The following is a 12572-nucleotide window of genomic DNA, read 5'->3' on the forward strand; positions in this document are numbered from 1 at the left end:
TATTACTTTTTATCGTTACAATACTCGATGTGACTCAATCGTCCTGCAATTTTGTACCTGTATGCAAACACCCATTTTTTTACGAAACGTCAACGTCAATTTATTAACATTCTACAATCTTTAATAAAATAAATTAGAATAAATCCTACAATCGTCGTAACTTCGTAATTTTTCAGTGAAGTCGAATATAAAATTTCCACGAAAATATTTTTCAAATATCGCACTCTTAAAACATGTATAATAATTGAAATTGTTTGTTATAGCTTGTTGATATATAAAAATTTAAAAACAAAACGATATATAGTCCGAGTCAAATATATATAAATTTGTTTTATTCGAATCTTTAAATCTAGCAATATTACAGCTTCATTCTCGTTGCCAGGTACATCCGCGTACCTTAAACGTAAAAAAAAGGGTTTTCGACTGCAAAGTCAAATTACTTTGAATCTTATCCGATGAAAAGCTTCTCGTTGTCCACGGTGTATCACGCCGTGCGCATCGAAAAGTTTAATCCGGTCTCGCGGAAGTACACGAGGAATTCCAATTTCTATACGTCCTCGAGTAACGTCGAGTGGTTGAAACATACGTACGCGACGGTAACAAGAGACAGACAGGGCGAAAAAAAAGAGGGTAAAAGATTTCGAGCGGGATGAGGGGATATCGATGTGCCCGCCCGCTTGTCAATCATTCACCGTCCCCCCCCAAAAACACAATTAAACGAAAGTTTACGTTGATCTCTCGTGTCGGTGTCTGTCCTGTCTGAATGTCTCTCGGTGCCCCTGTGCCGCACAATGCTCGGCGTGGACGGTATTGAAATCCGCTGCTCGATGCTGTCCTGCCTTGACCACCCCTCTATGTCCTCCATGGATGTTTTCGATGTCTTCCTCCCTGCATCGTCTTCTTTATGCACTGTCGTCTTGACGCACGACCTTTGCCCCGGCAGTTTCAAAGGGTGAGTTTACGTTCTTACGCTTTCCGTATCACACGACCCTTCTCGCCGATCGCCGCGGAGCATTCAGAACAATGGAACATTCGCTAAAAATAAAATCGCATTGTGAACACAAAGATTAGTTGCAGCAAAATATGCTAATAATTATATAGTAAAATGATATGGTAAAGACAGTGATAATAAGCCATAAATCAATTATTAAAGGGTGCGACGCGCTTAGTTTGAATACATCGACAGAGAGCTGCAAAATATATTTAATTAAACAGAAAGGGAAACTTACAGTCATAAATCAATTATTAAAAATTATTAAAAGCACTGCTATAACGCGTGTAATTTAAATACATCGACAGGGCTGCAAAATAATTTAATTAAAAAGAAAGTAAAGGTTGAACTCTCTCAGCTAAGAGGTAGACCTCTCTACACTGTAATAATTTTTTTAATAATATTTCTAGACGTCCAAGTGCTAATTTTACTGAACTACCCTTAATTTTGCCGAACTACCCTTTATATTGCAACCCCCGTTTCCTTTACACCTTTACAATATCTCCGCCAGTTTTCCCAGTTCTGTTGGTACCTACACTCCGCCATCGTTGTTTCCCACTTACCAGTTTAAACCCAACGCAAACAGTCTGTCACGCGGACGGGAATAAACCCATCAAAATTTTTCACCTGCGGGATTATTGCGACTTACTTTATTTCTGCTGTCGGAAGGTATCCAACCATGCAAACTCCGCGAGAAATGTTAATCAATCTCGGATATTCTCAAACACGCGGCTCCCTTTATTCTCTGTCGATGGGGCAAGCTTATGGTAGAAACTATGTAGGTTAAATTATGTAATAGGCTTATTTCATAATTTTATTGTATATAGGATATTAATCTCTAATTTCAATGGAAATAATTTTATTCTAAAGATTCGTCAATTTTATTGCAAGAAAAGAGATGAAAATAAATTCGATGTTCCATTTCTGAATATTCTGCTGGTAATTTCCCATCTCCATGGTCATACCTAACAACTGTAAAGTGTAAATAGTTATTAAACTAACAGTTATTAAACTAATAATTATTGAAGCAATTAACGTGCTTAGAAAGCAGAGATCACAAAATGTTTTCCAGAAATCTAGAATTCCAATTAAAATTACTAACCACATATTATCAGACGTTTATGTTAATTATAAAACATAGTAAAATATTGATATTAACAAAATATATATTGCATCGCAAACGTAAGAAGCGTTTCATTAGCGAGAATAAATTTCTCGTTATCACAGCTTTCGCGAAATATCTTATAAAATAATTTCCACGAAGTCTAATTGCCATATCCAGATTACAATGCATAAAACAGAAACGCGACGGTAGAAAGCAGCCGATAAAATTTCGTAAAGGCGGCGTCGCTTCGTGTTCCTCGAGTTTTCAAGGTGTTCGATGCAGAATTTAATCGACTGCGGGCGCACGCTGAAGTTTCGATGTTTAATTCTGCTCGCTAAATCACGAACTACCGGTTTCCGAAACTACGAAATTGAAGCCGGCTATTCCCGATGTTGAAACGCTGACAGATTACTAAATCGACCATGCTCGCGTACCCGAAAGTAATACCGGCCGGTGTATCGGTGCTCGATATTTTGAACTTCGCCCACGGTAAGGTGAATTCCAATGAAACATTTCGCGTCCGTGCCCGTCTGTTCCGTGCAAAATTGCGACACGGTTATTTACACAGTCGCATGGATTTCCCCCGCAATTCGTGTCCAGAACGACGGCAACTTTTTCTCTAAATATTATCCTAGCCCGTAAAAAGTGTCCCCCGGAGGCCGGAGATTCCGCCTGGAAAATTCCGGATACGGCGCGCGAGCAACCGTGGCCATTTACACTTCATATCGAACCTATTGTGTACGATGCTTTACGTCTTTTGTTCTTCAAGCAATTCGAAATTTCGATATATTTTTTCAATATTTAATATCTATCTAATATTATATATTTATTATTTATTATTTATTTTTTATTTATTTTTGTATTTGTATTTATATTATATTTTTATTTGTATTGCACTTGTTATTATATTATATTTATATTTGTACTGTATTCATGCTTATACTATTTTTTAAATATTTAATACTAAGCACGTCTCTATTGCTTGAAAAATATTCGTCAAAAAGCTCTGGAAAGATCAGCATGACAATGGAAAACATTTATGTGAACAGTGCACATTTATTAACGTTGCACATATATTATCAGTGCATTTACACTTATTATACACACCTTAAAATTTCATTTTATCTCAGTTTCAATATTGCTTACAATAATTCAATTTTTATATAAGAAAAGAATCGTTTTTCTTGGAAACGCCTTGACAAAGTACATTCTATGCGATTCCAAATATAATTTACAATTAAAATACCATTTCAATTAAAAGCATGTCAGGCATGTACATATAATGTCCAGCATTCTAAGCATTCATATTCCAAGTGTTTCACCGTGTCATCTATGTTGCCTCCATCTCGCACACTTGCACATGTTTGTCACTCTCTGTGTGTGAATAGCACAACTTGCCTTACTGTACATATATATATACATATTGTACATAAATACGTGTATATTTCTAATGTGTCTGCTATATGGTGTGTTTCGTATTACGACGAACGGAATAATCGAATCATTTATAACGAAATCAATGAGGAAAGATTTGAAAAAGACGAAAATATTTTACGAAAGACGAAGATTTTGATAGAATGAAAAATTTGATTTTTATTCTACGATTTCTGTTACATATAACAATTTTGGTACGCGTATAATAATTTCACGTACGTGTATGCTTTGTTCGGCATTAAATTGCAAAGTTCATAAGGCGCCTTAAAGGACGACATCAACGTTGGAGACTTTCCTCCACTTTATTATTCTTCTTCGTACTACGCTTGCAATATACGAAATAAATGATGTACGAAGTACAAAGAAACGTGAAAGTCCACGCTTTTCTATATCGCTGTGATAAAATGCGAAGTAGATAAATATATTGCAGCTGTCTTTCGATAATACGAAAAGAATAAAATTGATGTGCAATTAATCGATTCGGACTTGACCAAAGAATATTCTTCTTAGATATTAAGGCGACACGATTCTACAGAATAAAGGTATAAATAACATCTCTTACGATCATCTGTACAAGTTATAGATCTCTGTACAATTATTCTATATATCAAAGTACAAACAATTATTCTCGATCACATATTTCAACATAATCGCATCCATCGTTCAAACATTTAAAATTCAATTAGGATAAAGAAAGCATTTTCAATTAAAAGCAAGTGAGATTATACGATTGGATGCAGTTGTGTATCCGATTATGCAGTTTATATAACAATTTAATAATGCTACGACGTTGTTGCAGAATCGTCAAAGGATTTCCACCTGTTTCACCGTTCATAGGTGTCTCGCCGACGTTGTGTTATCTGCTGAAAGAAAAGAAGCCTTTATGTTGTCTTCAATTGGCACAGGTATTTTTCATCCGTGAATTACGTGATTATCTTGGACAATTGTTTCAATGGTTTCAAAGTGAAATAATGTGTCATTTAAATTAATATTTCAAACAATGTTACTTCCAAAGATATAAAAATAATATGTCAATGTAAAAAGGTATCTGTTAAATTACCAACCCTTATAAAATTATAAGGTTTTATAATTTTATAAAATTTATAATTCTATAATTTATAATCTAGAATTCCATAATTTATAATACTATAATTTATAATTCTATAATTTATAATTCTATAATTTATAATTCTATAATTTATAATTCTGTAATTTTTAATTCTATAATCTATAACCTATAATTCTATAATTCTATAATTCTATAATCTATAACCTATAATTCTATAACTCTATAATCTATAGTTATTATACTATCCCCTAGGTTTGTCAGCACTGTAGTTACAGAAACGCGAAGGACTACAATTGGCAGAACAAGACTATCATACTGGCTGCTGATTACGCCAGCAATGGAATCTACAACTTTATAATTCCTCTACGGGCACATTTCAGGTATAACAACAACAATAATAATAATAATATATAAATTTTTCTTCCCATTAGAAGCGTCAACCGAATTTCGAAGCCAATTATTCCCAGTAAATTTATATCAGACGAATTACTTTGTTCACCGTTCGAAAAAATTAATTTCTCTTAGAATTAAATTGACCACATGCAAAATAAAAAAGAACGAATAAGAAAATGGTCTTATCATTACTAAAAATATTTTTGAAAAGTCATAAACGTTGAAATAATTATTTAATGTCTCTGTTAGGTCGAAAACATCCTTGAACCCTATTATTCTATTGCTGGAACGGAAACCAAAAATTGCGTTTCTCGACGCGGTGTCCTATTTCCCTCTGGTATACTGGATGCGAGGATCTATCGATTGTTTGGACGATCTTCTTCGGGCTGGTATCACCCTCGCGGAAAACGTCGTCGTCGTGAACAAAGAGCTCAGCAACTCGGCGGAAGAAGACACTTTGGCTGACTGTAACACAATCGTCGCGGTGCAAACAATGTTCAAGTGAGTATTTTGGATATTTCGAAGCAGAGTGGGGTACACCAGTTACTGTGGTCTAGTTCTTCCTCCTGCTTTCTCTTTCTCTCCTCTCCTCCTTCATTTCTAATTTTATGACCCTTTCTTCGAAGTTTTTCTTTTCCTTCTCCCATTCTTTCCTTTCCCTTCGTTCCTCCATTAGTTCCTTCCTCAGGCCGTCAATTTCGCTTAAATATTTCTGGAACATTCTTTCCATTATTTTCTCCATCTCTTCTAACACTTCCTTCCTTACCGACCCTCCTTCTGTCACTCCTCCGCCTGATGGCTCTGCTTTCGTTTTTTCTTTCCCGCCGAGGAATCTTTCCATTGTTCCCCCCTCTTCTCTCTCTTTTGTTTTTGTTTTGCTCGCTCTTGTAGCCATGATTTTTTCTAACCTTCTCGCGCTTAATTTTTGCTTATCTTTCTCTTCCTACCTTCTTTTTCCTTCTGTCCTTTATTGTCTGTTTCCTTCTTTTTCTTCTCTCCTTTTCTTTTCCGTCCTCTACACTTTCCTTCCTTAGATTCACTCCCTTACATCCACTTACTTCCCAGCGTTCCCCACACGTGTCTACTTTCTCTCGCGTCCCTACCGGAAGTCTACTGTGGTCTAGTTACTGTAGTAGAATTACTGTGGTACAATTACTGTGGTCTAGTTACTATGGTACAGTTACTGTGGTCCCACTATTGTGACCTAAATTATTATAATTCGAATAATTCAATTTCTTTTGTATAATATATATTCCGTGTGTCTTACAGATTCTTTCCAAGTATAAAGAGCATAACGGAGCTGTCGCAATCGAGCAACATGCGCTTCATGCAATTTAGGGCGCACGACAAGTATGCCCTTCATCTTAGTAAAATGGAAAAGGTATGTCATCGCGTTCTTATCATAAATAATTTACCTCTAGAACTGTTTATAATTACTTAGATACCGTGGCATTTTAATCACGCTTATCTTTCGAACCTTGATATATTTTTTAATGTCACTTGATATAAATAAAATTTTGTTAATTTTGTTAATTTTGTCAATAATAAAATTTTATTAAATCAACAGAGAGAAAAGGAGAGGGGTTCCCACATATCGTACATGTTCCGGCTACCGTTCGCAGCCGGCAGCGTCTTCAGCGCGTCCATGCTGGACACACTTTTGTACCAAGCGTTCGTCAAAGACTACATGATAACATTCGTGAGACTATTGCTCGGCGTGGACCAGGCTCCAGGATCAGGATTTCTAACATCGGTAAATATTATACCACCCCCCATCCTTCACAACATCATACTCCTACTTTCCTACTTTCTGAGAATATTCAATCTCAAATAAATTCATGAATTGCAGATGAAAATAACAAAAGACGACATGTGGATCAGAACCTACGGCAGACTGTACCAGAAACTTTGCTCGACGACCTGCGAGATTCCGATCGGTATTTACCGAACCCAGGACACCACAGTATCGGACACGTCCCACGTGAGTAAACGATCCTCCCTCTAAGCCGATCTAAGGATAACTAAGTGATTGGTTCATGTATTATTGTATAAGGGCAGGAAACAACTTTGAATGGCAGCTGTGAGTAGCGCATGGTTGTGCTCCCGCTCTGTTTCGTTTTCTTTCTTGTTTTTTACTTTCCCCCTGGCGCGTCACATTCGACGCGACGCTGATCGCAGGCGGTCCCTCTGACGAGATATTTAAACGAGTAAGGCTCTCTCGCACCTTGGTGAAACGATGCTCGTAGCACGTCCTTTCAATCCTAGATATATACATCCGTGTTTGGAACCTGCATCGTGCGAGCATCACATTAAATTAGTGTTAATCGGAGTGCTTCTTTCCGTCGATGAAGCTGTGCTACATCGATCAGCGGAATTAATCACGGTCTACTTCCGGTAGCGCACAGTTCTCGTACCGAACTCGATACAATAGAGTCGCATTAACCTGATCTTGTAATCGGCCGCTGTTCGGCCCCACTCTGATCTAGAAATCGTTCATAAAACGTGCTTGTATCTCCTAACCAAGGCATTCGATACGTAGACACAGTAGACATAGTAAACGAAAGGCGGCAGCGTTTAGAGTTTGAAAGAAGTACGCATCTTTTATTCCAACTGCAGCGAATACTTGAATATTGTCAAACGAACTCTGGTGTACATAGAGATTGTTTTATGTGTAGATGATATACAGGTGATACTTGGTATGAGATTGTATATAAAAGAACGAACCAGTGCCAGATCGTGCGAGACCGCGATGACGGTGGGCTGTCTTTAGTAAGCGTAGAATTGCTTGTCCTTTTGACAGGGCGACTCAGACGCGGAGAGCGACGCCGGCGTCGGCGTGACGTACAAGGTGCGCCATTCGGCGGCTGCATCGTGCCTTGCGAATTGCGCCACCCGTGACAAGGGTGCTTCAGCCGTGAGTACAGAGTCATCTCGTTGCCCGGTCCGTCCTATCCTAATTGTTTCTATCAATCACTGTCTTTCTTCTCCTCTACTTCTCTCTCTCTTTTCTCTCTTTCTTCCTCTCGCACACACACGTTCTCTCTTTTCCTATTCTTATTCTCTCTCTCTTTCCTTTTCTTGTACCATGTACTGTGACCCTTTATTTCTACGAGGGTGAGTCGAGCGAAAGACTTAAATACTTCTCGTCTTATAATTCATTTAATCATAGCAAAAGGTTCTAATAAATCACAGATTTTCCATGTACTTCATCTATGATCTATTAAATATGAATATTAATTTTTATTAATTCTTTTTTCTAGTAATTATGAATTATTAATTTCTTCTAAATCGAAATGAAATTGAATATTTCTATTATTAAAGTTTATAAACAGAAGTAAAGAGATAAAAATGATCTGGTTCTATTAATAAATGGTCCTAGTAATAATAGAAATTAATTATAATGATAACATAATATTACAGTAATATTTTTAAGTCTTCCATTTGACTCGTCCTCGTGTATGCATATACTTATCCACTTTATCGTCTGATATCTGAGCTCGTACACCAAGCTATGCACATTGCCGCGCATGCCCTGTGTATGAACGTGGCTTGCCGCCTGAACGCCGGGGCTTTCTTCCTCGCACACCTCGGTAAAAATGCGTTTCTTGTCGAGCGATAAGGGGTTCACGACGACCAAGACGGCGTGCGCCGACGCTAGTTCAGGATGACGACGATACGGAAACGCGCGTCGATGGGATTAGACGTTCTTTGCATCGCTTGTCCCTTGTTTCGAGACGTGGAAAGTTAGACGAGCTAGAATACTCGAAAAAGTTTGTTCATCCAGCGAGATAAACAATTCAAGAAGCAACAATTATATTGTACGTTTCTTATCCGTTAGCGATTGTAAGTAACAGTTCAGAAGGACGAGTATCCCTAATTTAATTTATATTACTTAATTAATCGATCCTCGCTATTTCCTATCATCTATCAGCAGTCCCATCGAGCAATCGTTCTCCATAAAAATACCAGCTGAAGTAACATATCCTCAACTAACATATTCGACCGACTCGAGAATTATTAATCAGACACCGAACAGTTTGCACAAGTTATCAACGGCGTATCGATAAAACTGGTTTATCGAAAACCCTTGCGCTCGCCAAGTATCATTAACATTATTCTTTCTTTTTTGGTCTAGTACTCCGTCAGCCTGGGCGACGAGGCGCGGGACAATCACGCGCAGCAGATCGAGCGAGCGGAGATCGCGAACCTGGTCCGCTCGCGGATGGAATCCCTGAACCTGCCGATCGCCGACTACGACGACGTCTCGGAGAAGCGCAACAGCCTATCCTACGTGATCATCAACCCGAGCTGCGACCTGAAGCTCGAGGAAGGGGACATCGTGTACCTGGTCCGGCCGAGCCCGTTCTCGGCGCAGAAGACGTTCGAGCGGCACAACTCGCGACGAAAGAGCAACATCAGCTTCTACTCGGCGCAGCTTGTCTCGCAGATGAGCGCGGCGGTGGCGTCGGCTGGTCTGCCGGGTGCTGGTGCTGGTAGCAGACGAGGATCGGGGATAGGTCTGCCGAGGACGTCGCCGTTGACCACAGCGAAATCGAACTCGCTGTCTCTGCCGGACAGTCCGACGGTGGCGGGGACTTTAAGAGGCCGTTCGAACTCGCTGAGGGTGTTCGACGATATCCTCTTAAGGCGCAGCAACTCGTTGCGACAGGGTCAGACGACTCGTAGGAAAAGCAGCCTGGAATCGTTGCAGTCGAATCCTAATCACAATCCCATCAAGATCGCGCTGAACGACTCGATCGGTCTGGAAGTGACGCCGCCGGAGGAGGGCTCGCAGATCGGCGGCGCCAGCAACACGGGCATCCTGGACGTCGGCCTGCCGTCCATGCCGGAGCTGACCGCCGCCCTCGGCTCCAACCACGGCGCCAACTTAGGCGGCTCTCTGAGCGGCCTCCCCATACAAGGGACGATAGTATGATATCATCTTATGTGGGGACGCAGGCTCTCCGGCGTGGCACGAAACAAGTGGCTGTAGCGTTCCCACATCTAGCCTCGCGACCGCTCGACCCCGGGGTCGGGTCGGTTGTGAAAACCCTCAGACATCCTGGCAATCGACCAAATTCGGTGGGACTGAACGGCGAAGAACACGCGAGACGGCCGGAGAGCAACGTGTTTCAGTATCGTTTCGGGTGTACTGGAACGTTCTTACCGTATATGGTGATATCGATAGACAGACCTTTTTTTACTCGGTTCGTTGCGTAGATTCAGTTGTCAAGGCATGATTTATAAATCGCTGAAACTCGGGGACCTAAACGCGGCGGCGCAGAGTCGCGACTGTGATACGCAGGCACGATGAATCTTGGCTGGCTCGACGGGGTCTGGGAGATTTCTCTGATATCCTTTCAGACTTTTATCCGATCTTATCTCAACCCCTTCGTCGAGATTAATCGGTGAATACCTACTACAAGCACTGTATTTGTTTCCTGTACTACTGTTAATCCTTTGCACTCTTTGAATTGAATTTTTCTATTATCAAAAGCCTAGAAACAGAAGTAAATAAAGACAGTGCAAGAAATAAGAATTATCTGGTCCTATTAAATAAAGTATTAAGAACAGATGCTACTCAACGCAATGTGGAAGGAGCCGTAGTGCAAAGGGTTAATTCGAGGGAAATTGGAACATTTATCCTATATACAAATTATTCCAATTATTCAATCAAATTCTTTGTTTTATCGAGTCAAGATTATGTCAAGAAAAATCACGTGAACGAACAGAAATTATTAAAAAATAATTGAAAATCTGTAATCTAAAAAATAGTTAACAGAATTTGTTGTAATAAAATAATACTCGTCGTTGTTCGATTCTTATATGAACATCTTATTGATTAGAAACGGAACCGACGAAGGAACGAAAGGATTGACCAATCGCTACAGGATCTCGTTGAGCCAGCTCTGTCGATTTACACGTGCAATTGTTTCATGGGAACTACGATTATAATTACAGTAACGATTCTCTTTTTCGTAGATAGTACAAACAGATATTTTTCCTATAAACAATCCTAGTTCAATCATTTGCCGAGCATCGACGATGCCGCATCGTTATCGATCATTTCGTTAAGATCGAGCGATTAATTAAATTAACAAGCAAGCTACGTTCTTAAAACGTTTTGCTCTCTAGTCGGTTCTGGCGTATTGAACTCACCGTGCGAACACATCCAATCAAACGTGTACGGTGGCCTCGATTGTCGCATAACCATAAGCGAAGTGAAGACCCACAAATGGTGTACTATATGCAAAGAGGTCCACGAAACACGGTTCATCTGTCCGCGACGATTAAATATTACTAACATTGTGAAACTGGTGACAACGGACAAGAGTTTCAATTTTATTTTCGCCGAAGCATTCCGCAAACTTTGTATCGTTTCGATCGTTTAAATGAGTTTTATAGAATGAAAAATGTACAATAAATTCATCCTAATTGTTCCTGAGATTTTAAATAAAAATTGAGAATTTTGAAAAAGGAGGTACGAGTATTCAGTAATTATAAAAACGAGGCGCAAGTCTCGAATAGTAATTATAATTCTGTAATTATAAATATAATAGCAATCCTCCATAAATTGTACATTTTCGTTTATAAGCTGAGGGACAATTAGAGAGAATTTACTGTTTGTCTGTGTACAGCCGTTAACCCCCTGCACTTTGCATCAAAATTAATTATTAATCCCTTAATAATTTACCTAATAGAACGTCACAATTTGTATTTCTTGCAATGGTAACTGAAAGGTAAAGTTTCACTTCGATTTAGGAGAAATAATTTATTAGCGAATTATCTATGAAACGTTTGTCGAGGATTTGACTCATTGTACAGTGCAAGGGGTTAATTAATTATTCGGTAAACACGAAAGCAGTAGATGTTGTAAGTGTAATATTCTCTTCGAAATTCATTTCGCTGATTGAATAAAAGATTCTCGGTTCACACGTGCTCCTATGTACAATACAAAATATCCTAAACAAAATGGACGAGTATTTTTCAGAATAAGCACGTCGATAGAAAATTAAAGCAGCTTAAGAGATAAAGCCAAATCGATGATTATTCAAAAAACCATTAAAATTAATTCAAGATTTAAAATTAACTCAAGAAACACGATTAGAATCATTATCATGACTCTTGCAGTTCTCAAAAAAGATACTTCGACAACCGCTAATCGGATTTGGTTCGCAAAGAGGACAAGATCATTTCCACGTGACGCGAACGTGAGCATAACGTTCGAGTTAACCCTCTACAGACCAATCTTTTTATACGAGTGTGAAATAAAAAAACGTTTGTGCAACCGGAAACACGGAAATATCGACAATGGATCAACAAATTGAAACGGATAAATCAAAGTTGCGAAACACGATGCAGATCGTGGAACAAGATATTTTTGCAACATTGTGCATAAAAATAAAATTGGGCTAATAAAACGTGACAAACAGGGACGCAACTGAAAGGGGTAAAAAGAAGGGTTGAAAAAAATTGAGAAACGTTAACTGCGATGTTAACGATGACGTTAATCGCGGCGTCGATCGCCGTCTGTAAATCGTTGATAGATTCAATTGTTGTAACAATTCCGTTGCTTAATA

At 39.0% G+C, this 12572-nt stretch overlaps 1 protein-coding gene across 4 annotated transcripts in view; it reads left to right on the plus strand.

Annotated features, from left to right (window-relative positions):
• Slo2 (slowpoke 2) overlaps positions 1 to 11925 on the plus strand; it is a 144398-nt gene extending 132473 nt beyond the window's left edge. For 3 of the 4 annotated variants that reach the window (XM_078192780.1, XM_078192621.1, XM_078192534.1), the window contains 8 exons: positions 4330 to 4435; positions 4852 to 4979; positions 5242 to 5493; positions 6262 to 6373; positions 6560 to 6745; positions 6842 to 6973; positions 7793 to 7906; positions 9128 to 11925. In XM_078192780.1, coding sequence (XP_078048906.1) covers positions 4330 to 4435; positions 4852 to 4979; positions 5242 to 5493; positions 6262 to 6373; positions 6560 to 6745; positions 6842 to 6973; positions 7793 to 7906; positions 9128 to 9928 — 1831 coding nt within the window. In that variant the 3' untranslated portion in view covers positions 9929 to 11925. The remainder of the gene's footprint in view (positions 1 to 4329; positions 4436 to 4851; positions 4980 to 5241; positions 5494 to 6261; positions 6374 to 6559; positions 6746 to 6841; positions 6974 to 7792; positions 7907 to 9127) is intronic. The other variant, XM_078192700.1, reaches the window with a different exon arrangement.
• The last annotated feature ends 647 nt before the right edge of the window (positions 11926 to 12572 follow it).

The sequence above is a fragment of the Augochlora pura genome, chromosome 1, assembly GCF_028453695.1.
Source record: "Augochlora pura isolate Apur16 chromosome 1, APUR_v2.2.1, whole genome shotgun sequence".
Lineage (NCBI taxonomy): Eukaryota > Metazoa > Arthropoda > Insecta > Hymenoptera > Halictidae > Augochlora > Augochlora pura.